At 41.8% G+C, this 22,899-nt stretch overlaps 1 protein-coding gene across 2 annotated transcripts in view; it reads right to left on the reverse strand.

Annotated features, from left to right (window-relative positions):
• Window positions 1–878: 878 nt before the first annotated feature.
• LOC117517571 (connector enhancer of kinase suppressor of ras 2-like) overlaps window positions 879–22,899 on the reverse strand; it is a 123,595-nt gene continuing 101,574 nt past the window's right edge. For both annotated transcript variants that reach the window (XM_034178649.1, XM_034178648.1), the window contains 6 exons: window positions 22,532–22,603; window positions 22,279–22,346; window positions 16,016–16,116; window positions 15,434–15,926; window positions 1,946–2,145; window positions 879–1,844 (listed from right to left, as the gene is read on the reverse strand). In XM_034178649.1, the coding sequence (XP_034034540.1) occupies window positions 1,797–1,844; window positions 1,946–2,145; window positions 15,434–15,926; window positions 16,016–16,116; window positions 22,279–22,346; window positions 22,532–22,603 (982 nt within the window). In that variant the 3' untranslated portion in view covers window positions 879–1,796. The remainder of the gene's footprint in view (window positions 1,845–1,945; window positions 2,146–15,433; window positions 15,927–16,015; window positions 16,117–22,278; window positions 22,347–22,531; window positions 22,604–22,899) is intronic.

Genomic DNA, 22,899 nt, shown 5'->3' on the forward strand with positions numbered 1-22,899 from the left:
GCAGGTATGTCGCTTTCTGCCACACTGGTTTACGTGACGTGTTTGTTATGCATTCACAGATTGTCCGCAAATCAGCTGCAAAGCAGATGTAATAAAAACGCTTTATTCGTGGCCAATTTCTATGCATTCGCTACAGCTTATTTTAGTTTGTGATGTGGACATGATGGGCACGCAATAGATCTGTTTTACACACTGTCCCGGTCCGCTGCCAAGCCGCAAATCCCCGTCAGTTGCGAATATCAGCAGTTAACGGCAGATATACAGCGCATTGAGTATGTATTGTGTATGAATTGAGTATATATGGAGTATGTAAGGCGGATGTCATCCGCATTCAGATTTTGAACAGCTCAAAATCCTGGCTGTGGACATACGTGCCTCTGCGGATGATCACAGGCGTGTTCGGATGACGGCCGACTCATACAGGCATGTTTCACGGATATTGCGGATGTTTGGCGAATATGGGCCAATTTTGTGCGCAATCCATACGCAAATCCTCCTAAACGCCAGTGGGACAGGGCCCTAAGGATCACTGCGTATTTTTTATTTTCATTTTCCATGTCATCTGATTTTGGGTTGCACTCATTATTACTGTAACCCTAACCCTAATTGAAATCACCAATGTGTGTTTCTGGTCATTATTTGCAAATGCTCGTTGGACATGCATGCAGGAGTTCACAGGAATATGCACAAAATATTGTGCGCTACTTTTCGTATATCATGCAAAATGCATTATGAGAGGATCTCTCTCTTCATCTCTCCCCCACACATGTGCAAAGTTGCACAGAGGAGCAGACTGACTCAGTGAGCAAGTTCAGATATGCAACTTAAATTTTGCTTATAGCAAAGTAGTTTCCGCTTATATGCACAGCCATAGAATTGTGGGACTTTGAGGATGTTACCATCAAACACCAACCTTAAAGTTTAGGGGTAAAAAATAAATCACATTTTGCACAATATGACCCCTTTAAAAATGGAAAGTTTATGGGGTTTGACACCAGTATTCGCCAGACTAAATACTTAGAAATACAAAACCGTTGTACAAACAATAAGGTAGACATCATACATACAAAAATAGACAACTGTTCTGTTCATTCCATTGTAATTTACAATACTAGTTCATTATTGCCCAGCATTACAGCATGTTTGTGCCCCTGCTTTGAGGGAAGCTTGTGGCTCATATTTTCTCTTATTCCTGTTTGAAAGGTACAACAGTGTACATTCACAATCACTGAGGCACAGCACTTGATTTACAATTTGTATAAGAACCCCAAAATATTGTGTAGTCACTGCTGATGTAGAACATGAAATATGAAATATATTCTGAACACCACGTACGTACACTCATAGAGCAAACATACTTATTCACACATGCATTAAGAAACTCCTGTGAACGATCGTCACCTCCTTGATTTTGCACGTTACCTGCAGAATCTTCCAGTCAAAAGAAGCAAAAGGAAAACGGCCATGCATATGAACAGCTTTCCAACAAGTCTTTTACATGGACCCAAAGTGCGTATTTGCCCCTTTTAAACTCTGTGAATTTACTATTTAACTTATCAAGCTCATCATCTGTTTGAACAGCTGTGACGCTTCTTATCTTTGAGCAAAATTGATGGAACTGAGAGGAACACTGAGTCTCCCCGCTTCTGCATGGTGAGCAGGACCGAAGGACAATTAAACGAAGGACAGCTGCACACCCGAGCGTTAAAAATTCTGATGCCTTTAATCTCCAGCTGCAGGCTGCGTGAGGCACAGGCAGTGCGATATGTTCAAGACGTCACACCGATCCTCCCACGCTAACCTAGATAACCCAGTGATGGGTTTGTGTCCTGAAGAGGGACATTCTGTAAGGAGGTAAATGCAATAAATGGAGGTGAACCTATAAAACACATGCAGATAAAGAAACTAATAAACATCAGTCAGAAGGATTGGAGCTGTGTTTTACCTTCAGTGCGTTGTTGAGGATGCGGAGGCGGTGAAGCTTTTCATTAAGCAGTGGGTCATTCACTCGGCGCACGAATGAGCGCTTGTACTCCAGGCGGCTGCCTGGTCTGTGGTCAGTCGAGGCGGACAAACTGGTCTGCTCCAGAGCGCGGTACAAATCCCCTAAAGAGTCGGACTGCAACCTGCAATCGCGTCTACGGCCTAGCAAAGAGAAGCAAAAACCACTCTCAAGTATCATAAAAGTGATTATACTCGGTTTCCTCACCACAGTACTTAAGTTGATCAAAGAAATAGGTTACAGAATCTGGAAGTGTTTTGCAGGATACTTTAAAAATGTTTCTAATATTTTGTCCAGATCATCCACCTATATGGGGGAGAAAATGTTTAAATCAGTATAATATAATCACCAGCACAGACTTCAGCTTTGAAAATGACCGGTGAGTTGACACAATACCTCTCAAACCAGCCAAGATGACATATCCCCCCAGTCCCCAAAATCAGTAATACACAGTGTTGGGGATCACCCAAGTACACACATGCTAAATATGAATGAAATTGGGCAACTGATTCCTGAGATATCGCACTAACAAGGGTGGCAATAAAAATATGTTGAATATCTCGCTGTACCTTGAAATTGACCCCAAGGTCCCCGTAATCGTCTGTTGTTGGGGGATCACCAAAGTACACGCTTATGCTAAACATGAATGTAACTGGTCAACTGGTTCTTGAGATATTGTGCTATCTCGCCGTGACCTTGAAATTGACCCCAAGGTCACGGTAATCGTCTGTTGTCAAGGATCACCAAAGTACACCCTTATACTCAACATGAATGTAATTGATCAACTGGTTCTTGAGATAATGCGCTAACAAGGGTGGCAATGAAAATATCTTGAATATCTCGCTGTGACCTTGAAATTGACCCCAAAGTCACTGTAATCATCTGTAACTGACTGGTGTCAGAGGATCACCCCAGTACACCTGTAAGCTAAATATGAATGAAATTGGTCAACTGGTTCTTGACGGATGCACATGATGATGGCTATATCCCCGAGTATATTTCATACCGGGGGGGGGGGGGGGGGGAAGGAAAGTTTTATAAAACTGTAATGTGGTGGTGGGGGAGGGGGGAGTACTGTCATGGTTCACGTCTGAGGTTCTGTTTTTATCTACATTACATCATAAGTCTGGTGCAGCCAGTCTGCTCTGTGTGAGCTCGATCCTGTCAGATCTCAGAAGCTAAGGCTGTGTGTGTTTCTCCAGGTACAACTGGAGTTGCGTCAGGAAGTGCATCCGGCATGAAACTTGTGCCAAATAGCAATGTGGATCTGGCTGCATCCACTGTGGTAACCGCAAATACATGGGAGCAGCTGAAGGGGACAACAACATCATAAGTCTGGTCTGCCTTTGCGTTCAATATGTGTTAGTATTTTCCTCAGGTGTTCATCATTCTGCACGCTTTTATTCTGACGTCTGTGTCAGGATTTCCCCTGGACTCTGGTTTTTACTCTGCTTTTTTACCAGTGTCATGTGTTTGTTTCTCCACCAGATGGCGCCCTCAGTTTTGTTTTCACACCTGGATCAGATGAGTGACTGATTATTGATAGACTATTTAAACCCTGACTTTCTGTTCATGAACTGCCAGACACTTGTCGTTAGTTTGTTGTTTGTCACCTTGCTTTCCTCGTTTTTGCCTCACGGCTTTCAGAGCCTCGTTCCATGATCCAGACAGATACCAAACCTGATCGCCAGCCGTGACCCTGACTGCGTCTTCCAGCTGTGCGCTCAAGACACCGAAGCTTCCTGCAGCTTATGCTCAGGTAACACTGGCCTCCCCCTTTAATTCCCGTATGTCTTTTCCTGGTGTTCCAGAAGATTCCAGGATGGCTCCCAAGCGGACATGGATCCTGGCTCTGACTACCTGCACTGCTACGTCACTTTGGGAACTCCTCGGCTCTCGGCGTACAGCGTGTCTTGACTACACGCCAGTTTATTTCCCCTCGTCTCAGTGAGATGTTGTTCTCACTTGTCCCTGTTTGTGACTGTGCTATGATAAAGAACTATGCCAAGAACTCTCACTAAGAACTGCCTGAACTCTTATATCAAACAACTGAGAACCCAGCTGTATCAAATCCTGCTTAATTAGAACTGCGTTACAACACACAGCACTTGACCTCTGACCTTTGGGTACAACTTATAAACTATGAACATTTACTGAACAGTGAACTTTATTTCTTAAGAAGAGAACTTGAAGCAACCTGTGTTAAGCCTGTGTTGAATTGTGATTATTTTTGAGGACAGCGTTATGAGTGCTTTTCACTCACCCTGTGTGTCTTCTTCCTTAGTTCCTGGTTGCTGAGGCGAACGTTCCACCTGGCTCTGGTCATAGAATCTTTAGTTGACATTTTTCCTTCAAGACTGGCCCGGGAAACTGTAACTTCCTTATTTCATCGCTAGGATGCGGGCCACTCACTATACTGCAGGCACCCCAGCACAGCATTTCATTTATTTAATAAATATAATAAATAAATATATTTTTTCCTTTTGAACTCCTCTCCGTGTCCAGTTCCCTGCATGTGGGTCCATAGTCTGAAACGGTTCAGTTTCACCCGAAACTGCAATCATAACAGTCTGTTTTGTTTTCTCTGTGTAAGTTTACGTCTGGGTTTTAGTGCGTCCGCCTGTAATTGTTCTAGCTTGTTTTTAGACACTCACTAAACACCACATGGTCTCAGTTTCGTCCAGCTTTCTCGCATTCTTTCCCACTGCCTTCCTCCATGTTTTTGGATTGTTTGATTACTGAACTCACTTCCCCTTTTTGACTATTGAGTTTTATCTTCCACTTTATGGATCAGGCTGCTTGTCTGTCTTGTCTGTCTGTGTATGGACTACTGCCTGTATTTTTGGATTAACTGTTCTGCTTTGGTCTAGAATTCAAGCGCCTTGGGGCAACTGTTTGTTGTGATTTGGCGCTATATAAAAAAAAAGTTGATTGATTGATTGATAGAATGATTGACATATGGATAAATTACTGTTCTGGACTGATTAATCATGTTTTGACCAATTGCATGGAAATCAGCGATGTCTGTGGTTACACACTGCCTGCTGCACTCTGTGCTAGGACAATAAACCATTTAATTTTATTCCTGCCTTTTCTGGTTCTTTGCTCTGGCGTTATTTGTCAAGCCGTTACAGCTGGAGAGGACAAACTGGATGAGCTTGAACATGTGCCTCCTTCTATTACTTCATTTTGTTTTCCTCTGATGAAGCAGAAAAGGCAGAAAATGGGCCCCAAACACACACCACATGCTGCAAGTGGCACCAACTTACAGGCCTTCTCACACTCTGCCCTCTAATGGCAGGATGCTAACACTACATCACCCTGTTTTATGTTTTATGAGGGTGGCAAATTACGAAGCTTTGGGGCTGTCATGCTTTATTCACTGTTTGTTTTGTTTCTCTCTCATCTTTACAGGCCATGGTGGGAAAACTGAAAGGTAGAGCAAGAAAACAAAAAACAAAAGCACAAGGAGAGAGGACTCTTAGGCATCCTTTTTTTATCCTGTTCAGAATCCAACATTAACATGAGCTGAAGGATTCCTCCATGTCTCACCATTCAAACACTGCCAAGGGCTGGATGACATCTCCATCGACAGAGAGAGGGAGAGAGAGAAAGAGAGAGAGAGCGAGAGAGAGAAACTAACATGCATGTGTGTGGATTCAAGTTAGTGGGGAGATAGTGGACTGTTATGATGAATCAGTATCAAATGAGACCTAAATTTCATCTCACTCAGTGAGCTGCCCTGGAGGTTTACAAGGGACAGAAAACAGGCTAGCGCCCAATCCAATCCTATAACAATAATAATAATAATGATCTCCCTCTCAGATGATTTGCTGAGTGAAATAACTTACAAGACGACAAACTGGAGAGAAGATACACCAGGAAAGAGCTCAGACAGAAAGAAAACATAGCACAAGAAGAAGACAAACAGGGTGACTGAAAAGCACACGTAACGCTGTCCTCAAAATTACCATTATATTATCAATAATTATTCAACATCCTTGTGGTTAAGAGATTCCGACAATCCAATAACATCCCATTGGGACGGGATGAGTTTGACATAGGGAGGTGAGGCAATGTAATTATTACCAGAGTTTTTCTTTGATTTGTGTTCTGTTTGAAAGCAGCATTTCAATCATTTTTAGGGGCTGCGCGCTCATGTGTCAGTAAAAATTCCAGAGCATTTTATCTTTTGTAAAATGATCTGTAAAAATTATTAATCCCATTTGAATAATGACATCAGCAAAAGCAGAGATTTGACTTCACACTTAGTGAAGTGACTGTAGAGAAGAATCCATTTCATTCAGTCTGGTAATTGTCTTTTTTTGAGGAGTGACGACTGTGCGTCAGGTTTGTTTATTGAGCAGGTATTCCCATCCCTGTCAGTTATACCGAGCTTTCTTATCCTGTGCAAAATGGCCATAAATATTACAAACATGTAGTGGCAAATTGACAACGCTTCACCCTCCCATACATATATATATATAAAACTATGTCCCCCCAAATAGGGTTTCACACAATCAAAAATTAGAATGTGGTGAGAATGACCCTGCATCTTAACACTTATTACTTAAGAACTAATTTTTATAATAATCCGGCAATTTACATGGGACTGTGATAGTCACCAACTCAACTCAACTTTAGCTCAAACTTTGGTAACTGGATGCACCCACCACCAAACAAACATACACCAAAAATTTTGGCCAAATTCCATATGGTGACCTCACCAGGTGTCATCAAAGTTCACACCCAGAATGGCCTTAAACTGAAATTTGGTGAACAGGAAAGATTTGGACAGCTCTTACACGAAATGCGTTCAATCCACCAAAGTACTTTTGTGATTTAAGTATTATAGGAGGACAGTTCTTCAAAAATAATTACTAATCTGGGTTGGGGAATTGAACACGTTGACTATAGGGGGCGCTTCAAGTTGACAAATTTTCAGAAATGCTCATATTTGTGAAGGCTATTACTCAATACGCGTTTAATCCCCCAGTAAGATTTTTATTGTATTAGAAAGGGCAAGACTTAACCTCTTTAAAACAACAAAAAAATAAGTGGGGTATTGTATGCGTTGGCCACCAGGTGGCGCCAAAGTGGTCAAATTTGTGTTTTTCATACAACTTTGGCGCCCCCTGGTGGCCAACGCGTTTAATGAATTATAAACTTTGCATTTCTGTTGAGATTAATCCTTCTTTTAGACAAATCAATTGGAAACTCTTTGGGGGACTTGCCAGTTTTTGATAAAAAGCACTTTACTGGCACGGGAATCGGCTATTTTTCCACATGGTGACGTAAGCACTGTTGGCCCAACATGAAGAAGATAAAATGGTGAGTAGCAATCTTGAAAGCTTTCTTTTGTGCCTAGGCCTAGCAAAATAGCCCAGATAGTGGTGCCATCTACTGTTGGCTATGATAACCGCTTAATTAATTCTTGAAATAATACAAAGGGGGCGGTGCTTATCTTACTGCTTACATACTGCTTGGCTTCTAGCTGTAATTTCTTATGTTCAATCCTTAAATATCTTGTGAAATAATTGCCATCCACTGATTATCAATCCTCCAGGTAAAAGGAGTGATGTATTTGCCATTTTCAGCATGCTGCTAATGATGTTTATCCATAACATGAGTAATTTAATGAAGTAAGACAGCTCATGTGGCCAGGCCCATGTGTGCCCATGTTCATTTCTTTGTCTACATTTATATAGCATCATGGTATTATGCCAGGGCTTCATGTACATGTACAAGTATTACAATGTTTGATGTTTTGATTTGACCCCTGTGTAATGACTGAGTAGAATTTAGATATCATCTACAGACAATTGGTGTCAGCTGTGGTGGGAAAGATATTACTGAGGCAGAGCTCATTTCGAACAGGGGGAAACATGATTCAACCTTCGCATGTTGTATGTGCTCGCCATCGTATTCCCTAGGTATATGGTTGCAACCATCGAAATTATGCCAGCATCCACATCATCACTATGCTGCCTCAGTCAGGAAGCAGAAAACACATGGAACACGTCCTATGACAGAGGAAACAAGAATGAAAATTGAAGCCCACCATGGTTGCAGACTACCAATCGGTGCCAAAATCTGCACAGAGCATCGCAAAATAGAAGACCATACCTATGAGACTATGGAGCAAGAGAACAGTGTTAGCGCCTTGATTAGTGATGACTGTGACTATCAGCCCCCACCAGAAATAAATGTCACAGATACAAGCAAAGAGGAGTTAGATTCCTTCACCATACGCATTGACACTGAAGTCAGCCCTTCGAAACAATTAATAACATCTCTATTCAATGAAGTCACTGTGTAAACAATACGATACGTCAAGAGAAAATATGCAGAATTCAAGAACTTGTTTAAGCAAAAGCTCTGCAAAAAAAGTGCACCTGGTCAAGGTGATGAGCTGATTCACTTCTTAGGGATTCATCAGATGACAGTGATTTTGAAAGTGAACATGATTTTCATCTGACAGAACTTGTCAGGCCTACAATGCCACTGAATCAGAGAGAAAAAATGACTATCATGTCTCTTGTAGCACATGAGAAATATTCAAAGAAAAAGATCATGAAAGCCTTCAGATGCACAAAATACAAAGTCGACAGAAGCAGGCATCTGCAACGTGTCTACGGTTCTGCAGCCCCACACCCAGAGACCAAAGGAACCAGGCATAGAATGGATGAAGATAAGGCTAGACACTTCATAGACTTTCTTTTTTCATCAGGGTGCCTCCAAGATGTAGCATATGGAACGATGACCCTCCGTTATGAATCAGGAGTCAAAGAACTGGTTCCCCATGCTGTCCTGACCGCCCTTCGTGGTCATGTAATCCAAGACTACACCTCGTTCTGCAAGGAAATTGGATTCAAACCATTGTCTGCCTCAAGTCTGTGGAAAATCGTGGCCGCAATCAAGCCTAGCCAAAGGCATGCTTTAGGTGGGCTTGACAACACCTCTGCAGATGGGTTGGATGCTATCTCCAAGTTGAAAACGCTGAATCTCAAATGTGCCAGATGAAAAGAGAGCCAGCTTAGTCAGTCACATAGAAGAGGGAAAACGTTACATGAAGCTTACGTATAAGCTTCATTGCACGGAGAAGAACACCTGTGGGATGCACTGCTGTGCACATGGTTTGAGCCATCCAACCAACTCCAGTCTCCAATCAAAATGCAATCACACCCAAGAAATGTCTTGCAGACAATGCAATGACTTTCAAAGTGTCTTGGAGGAGGTGAAGCAAATTGTTGGTATGGAGATGAATGAAGACAAAAGGGGAGAGCTTGACTATGATATAAAGCAATACATCAATCAGATCCAAGAATGGATCTGACACATCCTCCCCGGTGCACAACAAGATTGGGCCTGAACTGATAACCTGTCAAAGTTGGACAAGGATACAGCCTTATGGCTGAAAGACTGGGCACAGAAAGTGCTGCCAATGGCATTCAGAGAGAAGCAGTCAGACTACTTTGGGAAGAAGGGAATGGCCCTCACTATAGATGTATTCTTCTTCTAGGATGACCCAAAGACGCCGCCAACCAAATTGGTATACTTCACGGTTTTGTTCCGTTGCGATCAGGATGCACTCTCCACACTTTGTGTTGCAGATCATGTCTTACAGGAATTCACTGGAACAGACCCAGCATCACTAAAGTCCTGATAAAATCTGACAATGCTGGATGTTATGTTACCGCGGTCTGCACAGAAGCAGAGTACATCATCTGCAAACAAGCTGAAATCACACTTCTGAGGCTTGACTACAACGAGCCCCAACAGGGAAAGGACCAGGCTGACAGAGAGAGTGCTGTTGCTCGTACAAGTACACTGAAAAAAAATGCTACTTTGGATCAACTTAAAAAAATTGATGTAATTTGTTACAGCTAATTTTTTTAGTTTCTCACTATGTATATTTAGGATTTTGTACAACCCCTGGCAAAAATTATGGAATCACCGGCCTCGGAGGATGTTCATTCTGTTGTTTAATTTTGTAGAAAAAAAGCAGATCACAGACATGACACAAAACTAAAGTCATTTCAAATGGCAACTTTCTGGCTTTAAGAAACACTGTAAGAAATCAAGAAAAAAAAGATTGTGGCAGTCAGTAACGGTTACTTTTTTAGACCAAGCAGAGGAAAAAATATGGACTCACTCAATTCTGAGGAATAAATTATGGAATCACCCTGTAAATTTCCATCCCCAAAACTAACACCTGCATCAAATCACATCTGCTCATTGACATTGACCCTATGTCATGAAATTGACCCTATATGTCTTTTTGCAAGGAATGTTTTCACAGTTTTTGCTCTATGGCAAGATGCATTATCTTCTTGAAAAATGATTTCATCATCCTCAAACAACAGAAAAGTGTCCAAAATATCAACGTAAACTTGTGCATTTATTGATGATGTAATGACAGCCATCTCCCCAGTGCCTTTACCTGACATGCAGCCCCATATCATCAATGACTGTGGAAATTTACATGTTCTCTTCAGGCAGTCATCTTTATAAATCTCATTGGAACGGCACCAAACAAAAGTTCCAGCATCATCACCTTGCCCAATGCAGATTCGAGATTCATCACTGAATATGACTTTCATCCAGTCATCCACAGTCCACGATTGCTTTTCTTTAGCCCATTGTAACCTTGTTTTTTTCTGTTTAGGTGTTCATGATGGCTTTCGTTTAGCTTTTCTGTATGTAAATCCCATTTCCTTTAGGCGGTTTCTTACAGTTCGGTCACAGACGTTGACTCCAGTTTCCTCCCATTCGTTCCTCATTTGTTTTGTTGTGCATTTTCGATTTTTGAGACATATTGCTTTAAGTTTTCTGTCTTGACGCTTTGATGTCTTCCTTGGTCTACCAGCATGTTTGCCTTTAACAACCTTCCCATGTTGTTTGTATTTGGTCCAGAGTTTAGACACAGCGGACTGTGAACAACCAACATCTTTTGCAACATTGCGTGATGATTTACCCTCTTTTAAGAGTTTGATAATCCTCTCCTTTGTTTCAATTGACATCTCTCGTGTTGGAGCCATGATTCATGTCAGTCCACTTGGTGCAACAGCTCTCCAAGGTGTGATCACTCCTTTTTAGATGCAGACTAACAAGCAGATGTGATTTGATGCAGGTGTTAGTTTTGGGGATGAAAATTTACAGGGTGATTCCATAATTTATTCCTCAGAATTGAGTGAGTCCATATTTTTTTTCTCTGCTTGGTCTAAATAAGTAACCGTTACTGACTGCCACAATCTTTTTTTCTTGATTTCTTATAGTGTTTCTTAAAGCCAGAAAGTTGCCATTTGAATGACTTTAGTTTTGTGTCATGTCTGTGATCTGCTTTTTTTCTACAAAATTAAACAACTGAATGAACATCCTCCGAGGCCGGTGATTCCATCATTTTTGCCAGGGGTTGTAAAGTGATTCCAGCAGATTTAAACTGGAAACCACAATTTTCCATTAGACCAATGTAAATAAGTACTTTGAATGAAGTGCACTGTGTTTCACTTTTTTCATTGTATGAAAGCCTATGTCAATTCAGGTCACAATATCAGCACAGGTGACAATGTTGCTGCAGCCATCCACTACATGGGAAATCTGGCCTATGCAAAGGTCAGCGTGATTGACACTGACAAACAGAAAACAAGCTGTACCCCAATGACAACAGCCAACATCCAGTCATACCATTCTGTGGAGTTCACTGCAACCGACATGTTGTTTTGGCAGTACTACAATATCGGTACTGGTATACATGTCCCCTATTCTGGTTTGAAGTTCATCAGTGGAGCAAAGGTCCTGACCAGCATTCAATCCGGTACAGACCGGATCAGGAAACCTGTAGAGAGTGGGAAGCGACGGTCGGACAGAGAATACATGTCCAATGTATTCTGCCCTGAAGATGGATGCCATGCAACTTTCGACAGCGACAAGGACCTCGACGCACGCCATACCTCTGTAGAGACATCTACCAGTCTTGACAAAGTGTGAGAATCCTAATCCAAGAGAATATGCTCCAATTTTCTCATGCATGCTACCCCTCACATTGATGATGATGGTACAGCAGCTGCCAGTACAAGAGAGGTTCCATTGAAAGGATGGGCCATAAAGAGAAGGCGAAATGCACAGTTCAGCAAGAATTAGAAGGCGTTTGTCATGAAGTGCTTCCTGTTGGGTGAAAAGACTGGGAAGAAGATGACTGCGGACTCAACAATTGCCAAGATGAGGTCAGAAAGAGACCCGAAGGATGACAGCAAAAAACTCTTCCTTCCTGCTGAGTAAGCAAGTCCCTTCGGCTGCTCCCTTGTTTGCACTCGGGGTCGCCACAGCAAATCCAAGGTGGATCTGCACGTTGAATTGGCACAGGTTTTACGCCGGATGCCCTTCCTGACGCAACTCCACATCACATGGAGAAATGTGGCAGGGGTGGGATTTGAACCCGGAACCTTCTGCACTGAAACCAAGCGCATTAGCCACTTGGCCACCAAACCAAGTCTTGGGTCTGTTCAGCCGACTGTCTGTGGCAAAGAAGAAGGGGCAGTTACCAGAAATTGAGGAAGATATAGAGGTCGATGACTCAGTTGAAGACTTCGATGAAGAAACCGAGGTGAGTACCAAATTCATTATGCATCAGACATGATTAAAATTTGTAGCTCTAGATCTACATATTCATAATGTGTAGATGTAGTGCTTTTATCATGGTATTCTTTGCTGCACAAATTGATTAAAACCCCCACTTCTGAGCTTTGATACATGTTGCACTATAAGTGAATTGTAATTTATTGATATGTAACTTGTGCCTTGCCTAATTCAAGCATATTAAACAATGCACCAAGGTTGTATATTTTCAGGAAGAAAATGACGTCTTTGAAAGACGAGATGAGGTGGAACATTGCCTGAACACCGTGCTTAGATGCCAGATGGCAACACCTGAATGCGGTATCAATGACTATGTCCTGGTCAACTGTGGTGAGAAGATATTTGTCGGGACAGTCAATAAGGTAGAGCAGAACAAGCTGGAAATCCGCTACATGAAATACACAAGGTTGGGTATGTACCAGTTGTTAGCCTACAGACTGATAGGATGACAGCTGGGACTGTATATGATGTGGCTGCAAACTAGTTAACATTCATACAATCACCACAGACTTGAGTGACAAACCATTTGGAGCCCCTGTTTTGCATTGGTCCACAAGATGAAACTATTAAAGTTGCAGTAACTGTCAACCATTGACATGTAAAGGAAATTCATTATCAATCTCATCATACATGTACACCTGATATCCTTCCACAACAGAATTCATGGGGCACATTATCTTATTTTTGTGTTGTAGGAAGCTACTTTTCATGGCCTGGAGAGAAGGAGGAATCATGGCAGAATACTGGGGATGTCATCTGCAAACCTGTCACACCAGACGCTGATCGCCGATTGCACTACACGTTCACCAAAGATGAGAATGTCATCAGGGAATACTTTCAATAAGTGGATCATGATGACCCTTCCACCCATGCTGGGTTATATATTTGCAGTGCCATGCAAATATAAAGACCGTGCCTGAACTGGAGAAGTATCATTTACAGGACTGGGATTATAGTGAATCGATGTTCTGTAATTCCAGATTTTGCTTCAATTTCAAAATCTAACATGAGGGTCATCATTGGTCTATATACTGGAAGAATAGCAACCTGTGAAATGCCAAAACATGTGCTGATTGGACATGACTTGTGTGGCTGGCTACAAATAGCTGCTTTGCAGTGGACAGAGATCCCTGTCACTCGGCTGTCTTCCGATGATCATTATACAACATACATCTCATGTTTTCAACTTTCTAATCTGTATTTGTGGAATACACAAGTAAATACCTACATTAGTAGTGTAGCACGGGCATTGTTTTATCATGCACATGTATTGTTCTGGGTAATTCATCATTGTTTTGAAACTTCACATGTAAATTAGTGTGTAATCTGGTGCTTTAAGGTGACCAAACCTCAACACTGTAGATGCACATTGTGATCTTACTGAGATACCCCAAAGATGTTTCAATGGATAGTAACACAATACATGCTAATGCAGTTTATGATAATTCATTAAACGCGTTGACCACCAGAGGGCACCAAAGTTGTATGAAAAACACAAATTTGACCACTTTGGCGCCGCCTGGTGGCCAACACGTACAATCCCCCACTGATTTTTTTTTTGTTTTTAAGACAAGTCTTGCCCTTTCTAATACAATAAAAATCTTGCTGGGGGATTAAACGCGTATTGAGTAATAGCCTTCACAAATATGAGTATTTTTGCAAAGTCACCCCCTATAATCAACGCGTTCAATCCCCCAACCCAAATTAGTGATTATTTTGAAGAACTGTCCTCCTATAATACTTAGATCACAAAAGTACTTTGGGGATTGAATACATTTCATGTAAGAGCTGTCTAAAACTTCCCTGTTCACCAAATTCCAGTCTTAGGCCATAATGGGTGTGAACTTTGATGACCCCTGGCAAGGTCACCTTAGGGAATTTGGCCAAAATTTTGTTTGAGCAAAATCTGAGTTGGTCACTATCACAGCCTGCCTGACTCTTATAAAAATTGGCTCTTAACGTCAGTTAGTATAGACGGTACTATCCAGTTGTTACTGTAGTACTAGTAGTAAGTGAGCGAGTAGTAGAACACAATTCATACATACTCTTCCACCGACATCTAACATTTCCTTTGACCTGGTTGTTAGATGTGTGTACACCCAAGTATGGTGTGAAGATTTCTACTGTGCAGCGGTTCCTGATGTAGATTTCTATAATTCCACAGCCCACTGGATGCTGCTACCATTTTCATGCATGTCTGTTATCTTATTTGTATTTTCCCAGGAAGTTCTTTTTCAGTTAGCAGGCTCCAAGTGCCTCATGGTATAGTGTAGTGTCCTCTGTCTGCCCACTATGGAGGTAGTAGTTCATCTGGATATCATTCAACTATGACTAAATGCATACTGAGTATCTGGACACCTTATGGACTGTAACATACTGCTTTTTGCATATTATTAGTACACTAGTATGAGTATTCAGATGTACCTGAATCTCACCACATAGGTGTCACAGCTGTTTCAAGTGAAAGACAGTTGAAGGATGTAGTACAGCTAAATTACAACAGATGTAATCAGTGGGATTACACTGTTTTATGCCGGTGCACAGACTATCTCACGGAAAAGGAGCATGATAAGAGAAAGCTTGATGGCCTGCTGACTTCTTTTTTACCTTTGGAATACAAAGAGAGAGAAGAAAACAATCCAGTGGATTAAACAAAACCAGGAAGTCCCTGGCTGTGCATCAGCTATGAGCAGAATAACGTAAATCTTTGCAAAATTCTGAAAGTGAAAGTGATTCTGAAAAAAATCGGATTTGATTGTAGTTGACTTGTGACTTGTGTAATTGACTTCTGACCTGTGTCTCTGGCTGTGTCCATCTGGTAGTGCTGAGGCTCTCTCTGCTCCAGTGCGCTGGCAGCCAGTATTGCATGAAGCCCGCTGTCCCTGGGCAGTGTGAAGCTGCGGGGTTTCCCTCCTGCCTCTGTAGCTATGCTGGAATTGAGCGGTAAAAGCAGTGCTCCATATTGTTCCTGCAACAGGTTGCGCTGTGCAGGCAGAGTGGACTGCCTGCGGTACTCCATGGCTAGTTGGTCTCTGTCTTCAGACAATGACGACTCCTCCACAGGACCTGACTGAAGGTAGTGGAACCTCGAGTTGGCCATCGACGTCTCCATTTGGTCCTGCCATGAGTTTCGGTGGCTGCTTAAGTTCCGTCCTGGAGAGATGCTGTTGTTGCTGCCGCTCCCACCTTCCTGAGGCTCTGAGCGGAATTCCTCATGGGAGGAGCGTGACTGAAATGTGTCCGAGGAGGAGAGATGGCCATGCTTTGGTTCCAGGTATGGGCTCACCTAAACACAAAGAGATTTTTAGTAGATTAAATTTCTGTGCTCCATTGTGAAATATATACATATTTATTTACAGACTGATAGAAACTCACTGATGCTGCTCTGGGATACGTGTCGTAAGGTGGTGGTGGACTATCCTGTTTAGGCGCCGAGGGCAGCTCCATGTCTTCATGATCACTCTCACTCCAGTAATCTGTTATCAGTGAACAGATTGTGTCACCGCCCAGTTAGTGTGACACTATATACGGTATACTAGCTTCAACATATTATAATGTTGTAATGATAGTGACACAACTTCACTTCACGTGGATACGTTAGGACATTGTCATATCATGTACCAGTGAAGACCTGCATCTATCACAAGATGAATCTTCATCTGTATATATATTTGCTTTTGAATACTGGACAGTCATTCCATGTCAAATCACCCAGTTCAGAAAAAGTTCCCAGGTCACCCCTCAGTCCTGAGTTGCCAATTTAATAGGTTGCTCCTATGGCAGAGCAGCGGTGAAATGCCACTTTCAATTTTGTCTCCCGTATGCTCTCAGCTATTAAGAAGCTGATTTTGAGTTTAAACACTGCCAAAAGCTTCTAATAAAATCAAAGGTGATCCCAAACACAGCCAATGAGCCAGCACTTCTATCTTGTGCGCTCTGCCCACTGCTGTAAGGAAGCATCAATTAGCTTGGCAGGATACAGTAACCCAGCCATGAGGCAGAGTTCTTGAAATGGAAAGCAGGTTTGATTTATGACAGGTTTGACTCGACCTGTGAGTCAAAAATTTCTCAAATTTTTCACTGATAAGGTAGCAGCAGTAAGAGACAACGTTGTAAATAACTCTGGTGTCTGTGTAGAAGTGGTCTCTCCCACAATCCGAGCAGCGACTCTGGAGCACTTTGAGCAGGTGTCTCTCTCGCTCCTCTCTGAGGTGGTGCAGAGCATTTCACCTGGTTATTGTCCATTGGACATAATTCCCGCTAAGTTATTAAAAGAGGTCTTTACTTCTGTTGGGCCATGCCTCATCTCATTTATCAACAGTTGTCTTAGCTCTGGAACAGTTCCACAAGTGTTTAAACATGCTGTTGTCAGACCACTACTTAAGAAACCCAATCTGGATCCCTCTGTCCTGGCAAATTTTAGCCATCTCAAATTTATCTTTTTTGTCCAAGGTTTTACAAAAAGTTGTTTTTATACAGTTGCAAGAGTTTTTAGAACAAAATCAGATTCTTGAAAAATTTCAGTCTGGTTTCAGGTCTCGTCACAGCACTGAGCCTGCTCTGTTGAAGGTGCAGAATGACATCCTCATGTGTCTGGACTCGAAAAGACCCATGCTGCTGGTCATGTTGGATCTAACTGCAGCATTTGACATTGTGGATTACTCTCTCTGCAGACGTCTGCGAGAACAGGTTGGACTCCGGGGCACTGTGTTAAAGTGGTGTCAGTCTTATCTGACTGATAGGAGCATTAGGGTCATGATGAATGATCTCTCCTCCTCTACTGTTCCCCTAACTACAGGCGTGCCCCAAGGTTCCATTCTTGGTCCTTTGCTGTTCTCCCTATACATGTTGCCACTGAGTTCTGTCTTATCCAAACACAGTATGTCTTTTCATTTCTATGCCGATGATTTACAAATGTATCTGCCAGTCACACACAGCAGGTCCTGTGCACTGCTGTCCATGCAAAATGCATTGTCAGACATTAAACACTGGCTTTCGCAGAACTTTTTGCACCTCAATGAGAGCAAAACTGAGTGCATTTTGTTTGGCTTGAAACCTGGTGATGCTCTACCTGACTTAAATGATCTTGCTCCTTACCGTCAGTCAGTTGTAAGAAATCTGGGGCTCAAATTTGATGAATATTTAAAATTTGACAAACAAATTGACAATGTGGTGAAAGCCAGCTTTTTTCAGCTTCGTCTTCTGGCCAAAGTCAAACCTTTCTTTTCACGGATGAACCTAGAAAAGGCTATGCATGCATTCATCAGCTCCAGGATAGACTATTGTAATGCACTGTATGTGGGTGTCAACCAGAGCTGTCTCCAACGGCTGCAGATGGTTCAAAATGCTGCAGCCCGCCTTCTGACAAACACTCGCAAACACAGTCACATTACTCCTGTGCTGTTTAGTCTTCACTGGCTCCCAGTCCGCTTCAGAATTGATTTTAAACTTTTAATGTTTGTTTTTAAAGCTATACACGGACTTGCACCTTCTTAACTGTGTGAGCTGTTAGCTGCACACACACCAACAAGAACTTTGCGGTCCTCCAGTCAACACCAGCTGGAGGTCCCCAGGACCAAGAGCAAACAGTGGGGAGACCGATCATTTGCGATGGCTGGGCCTAGACTTTGGAACTCTTTGCCCATTGAGTTGTGCTTGATAAGTACTCTATCTCTGTTCAAAGCTAAACTAAAAACCTATTTGTTCAGAGTTGCTTTTAGTACATAGTTTTATTGTGATTGTTCATTTGTTGTTGATTTTATGCACTGATGTGAAGCACTTTGGTTCAGTAGTCACTGTTGTAAAGGGCTATACAAATAAAGTTTGATTGATTGATTGATTATGATTTCTGATTTACAACTCAAATTAATCCGGATAGAATAACTACATTAATGGAACTCTTAAAATGTACAATGTGATACATAACACATATCTGTTCATTTTAAAATAATGCACTAATTCTGAAGATCTGAACATTTAACACACAGATGCCCAAAGGGCTTATGGGTAAACTTAGCCTTCGCTCATGCTGATTGGTTGATTCATTCATTCTATGTAAAAACCAACACAAGTGAATCAGTGTAACATGTGTTGGTGTTTACAAATAAATGTATTTTTGTAAAATATGTAATTTTTGTCATTTGTAAAAAAGAAAAAAAAAAAAAGAAAAAAAGAAATTTTAAGATCCCGCTAGACAGCGCCTACGTGCACGCGTGATGACATCACAACTCTATCCGGTTAGGGAGACAATGTTTCTTTCAATAACAAGAACTGTCAAAACACTTTCTCGTGTGTGGCTGGAGTTGTGTGGCGATAGGAATTACTTTTTGAATGCTTGAATAACAATGTCAGTCACACAAAGAAATCAAATAATAGTGAAAACATGTTCATTGCGCCCAGAATGTTGTTATTTTGGTTGTAAAACTTTGCGGTGCAGTGTCATAACAATGCATCAATCAGTCACTACGTGTGGCATCATAGCATCTGATCCTGCACATTTTCCATCTCTCTCTTCTAGCTTCAAGCTGATTTGCTAATTCAGGTGCACAGACAATCAACTCTTAACAGACACCTGAATTAGCAAATCAGCTTGTGGTACACCAGGGAGAGATGGAAAATGTGTAGGTTCAGGGGTCCTTGGTGATCAGATTGAGACCCCCTGGTCTAATCCACACTCTGATACACAAGGTGGCAGTAATGCACCATTTAAGCTGGATGCCATCCATCATAAAACAAGAACGTGCTGTGTTTTCGAGAATGAGTGAAATGAATAAACCATGCTCTCAAACTGAAACACTGTGCTCTTGAATAAAGAGGAGAATGCCCCCCATACTACTTGGCACTCAACTTGTTACCACTTTGTGGGCTAGCCAGAGGACAATAAGGAAGACAGCTAGGTAAGGTAAACACTAATGTCTTAAAATGTATAAAATCTTTACTGGCATTTAGTAAAGTAAACGTGCATGTTTAGCTCCTTGATGTTTTCATTTGTTTAGTGGCAACAAGCAGCAGTTTACTCCTGAGGTCTTTGTGCCTTGTACAGTTACATAAATTAGCCCATTAAACTTCTGCTCACTAAAGCCGGGTTTACGTTCTAAATAAGTAATGCACCAATTCAATTATTAAATTCATTTTGCTTCTTGTTGCATGAAGCAGTAGCACCACTTTTCAAAAATAATATGACGTACTGACTGATGCAACTTACATATGTTTGATGCATTATTGTACATGTTTGACTTTAAGTAGCTGTGCTTAAATGGCCACAAATATATAATGATTAATAACATTCTGGTATTGCTGTGTCCTTTAAACACCTGACATGAATGCAAAACCAAGACAGCATTTGAGTCCCAGGTTCACTGTATATAAGTACCAATGAAGGACCAATCAAGAAACGTTCATTTTCAAAGATTGCTGGTGGTAACTCAAAATCCGAACCTGACACACTGGTATCTTGGAGTACGTGTAGTTGACTATTTGTCAAACTGCAGGGCCTCCACATTACAGAAGCAGAGCCCCATGTAGGACTGAGCTGGATTGCCTGCAGTGCTCCACAGTCAGTTGATGACACACATCCACAGTTTTTGATAGTTTTGATTAGTTCATTTCACCCATGAGCGGATGATATGAAAGGTGTCAGTGTAGGAGTGATGATAAATCTTAAAACTGTCAACGTGAGCGTGGATGGTGATAAGTACAAAATGTCAGAAATTCCTATGAAGTTTTCTGCAGGTGTTATAAGTTTAACTTGACAAGCTGTGGGTGATGTGAGAAGCCCCCGTTCGTACCCAGTGACAAACCTGCTCTCACCCGCCTACATTTCCACCAACACCGAAGCAAGGGGTTCAGATGAATCAGATGTGAAATGGAAGTAAAACTGGCAAGGAGCACTTTTAAAAAGCCTCTGCTGTGTGTTGAGGTGTTATTTATTCCTTTAATTTACACAAGATTACTCTAAATTTGACAAGCAGAAACGATCGAGAGACAATGATTACTGCAGGCTTCGCTTCCACTGGGATGATTGATGGCAAAGTTGGTATATATTGATAATATATAAATCTTAAACATTTACTAGTCTGCATTTTCTTCTACTAAAGGCCACTGTGGCCTTACTGAAGTAAATAAGTAATGATGAACTTCAGTAAATAAGTAATGGCAAACTTATTTTCATACGTAAATAAGTAAAACTTATTTACGTATGAAAAAGTAACAACAGCAATCAAACATGCAGACCCTCACCCCCGCTGAACAGAAAGCTGTTTCCTGATGCCACTAATTGAAACATCACTATAGGCCAATTAAAATAGTAAATTTCTTTATACACACCAAATGAATCAACGGTAAGTGGTCCACATTTCTATAGAGTCAATGGGCAATTGTACAGTAACAGAATTACTGTGATGGCAAAATCTGTCTATACTGTATTTTAGCTTAATATTAAAAATTTGCTCTGACTGCAAATCCGTTATCGCAGCAGTTGCTCAAAGCTTTACAACGATGCCTCACATTCACCCCCATATACCAATGTCAATGTGCTGCCATGTAATGTGCTCAACTTTACACCAGGAGCTATTTAAGGATCAAAGACATTACCAAAGGGATCTTAGTGATTTTCCTGATGGGGTATCAAACAAAGAATCCTCTGGTTTCAAGCCATCAGCTTTAACCTCTAGACCAGCCAATCTGGATTTTTCGTGCACACTGATAGACACTGAGGGGACATCCCCTACTTTTTGTGCTGGATTGCTATCTTTACTGGAGAGTCACTCACTCACTCATCTTTAACCACTTACTCCAATTAAGGGTCGGGGTAGGGGTTGGAGTCTATACCAGCAGCCATAGGGCTTGAGGCCGACAGGATGCCAGTCTGTCACAGGGCCACATATATAAACAGACAAACACATCCCCCCCCCCCACGGAAAATTTTTACCCAAGGCCAAAATATGGCCATTGGGTATTGCAAAAACCTTCCGTCTGTCTGTGCTCAGCATAAGCCAGTCCCATTACTGCCAGTGTATTCAAATTCACAGGGAACATTCCTGGGACACAGACCTTGGACAAGTTCAAAGATGGCTAACCTTGACCTATTGTAAGGGGTCAAAAGGTCACATTCTTTCCACACACTCTTTCATTTATTATATGCTCATACAGCCTAGGGTATTTTAGTATTGCGTTATATTTAAAGTTTCTAATCCACCTAACCTGCATGTCTTTGGATGTGGGAGGAAGGAACCTGAGGGAGGGACCCCACGTAAACATGGAGAGAACATGCAAACTCCACATAGAAAGGCCACAGGTGGGAATCGATCCCATGACTTTCTTGCTGTGAGGCAACAGTGCTAACCACTAAGCCACCGTGCTGCCCTGGTCACATAAAAAAACTGAAATCCAAATGTGGACCTGGCTGATTTTGGACAAGACTATGTCGTGTTTCATTTTGAGGTCAGCCAGAGCAATCAGAGTTATTTAAGTGGACACATGGCACAGCACTAATTTCAGAACCCTGGAGGCGAAGCAGCGTTAAGGACTTGATGTCTCATTGATAATGTCAACTTTCTTTTTGCAGTACATGTTGCCTGGTGACCAGCATTCAACCCAGATTCCATTGCAGGACTGCAAACGTACGTGATTACTCTCACCTTGATCCTGGCGAATTTTCTCCTGCTCAGAATAGCCCGCTATCGCCATGCTAAGACGGCTCAGCCACCTGAGGGAGAGAACCACAACACTCTGGTTAATGTCACCCCGCGTGTGTGTGTCCCTGTTTTACAGATCTCTTTACAAAGCGGTTTTCTTTTAAAAGAGTGTTCAGAATTCACCAAAGGGGGTGTAAATGTGGCTGCAGAAGGAAAGGGGAATAACAGCACGACTATCTCTGCCCCATTAACTCACCGGGACATGTCGTCTACATTTTCTGCGGCAAAGTAGAAGGTCTTTATCTTCGGATGGCAAGCCTTGAAGGCACTGAAAGAGAATCAAGGGTATATTTGATCACGCACATCCAGCACAAGCACATGCAGCATAGATTAATGTATAAACACAGGAGGCCACTATTTTAAGATTAGTGTAAGATGTGGTGTGAGATATTTGCATTGACAGAAACCATTCTACTTATTCTCTGAAGCTGGACATAGAAGATCTAAATCAGCTTCAATAAGTCAAACATGCATTTCCATGTAAAAGCAGCAGAGCAGCATATTTAAAATATGCATAGGAAGGCAGTAAAGATCAGAAACAATGCTGCTACGACACCTTTCAAA

The sequence above is a fragment of the Thalassophryne amazonica genome, chromosome 9 (genome assembly GCF_902500255.1).
Source record: "Thalassophryne amazonica chromosome 9, fThaAma1.1, whole genome shotgun sequence".
Lineage (NCBI taxonomy): Eukaryota > Metazoa > Chordata > Actinopteri > Batrachoidiformes > Batrachoididae > Thalassophryne > Thalassophryne amazonica.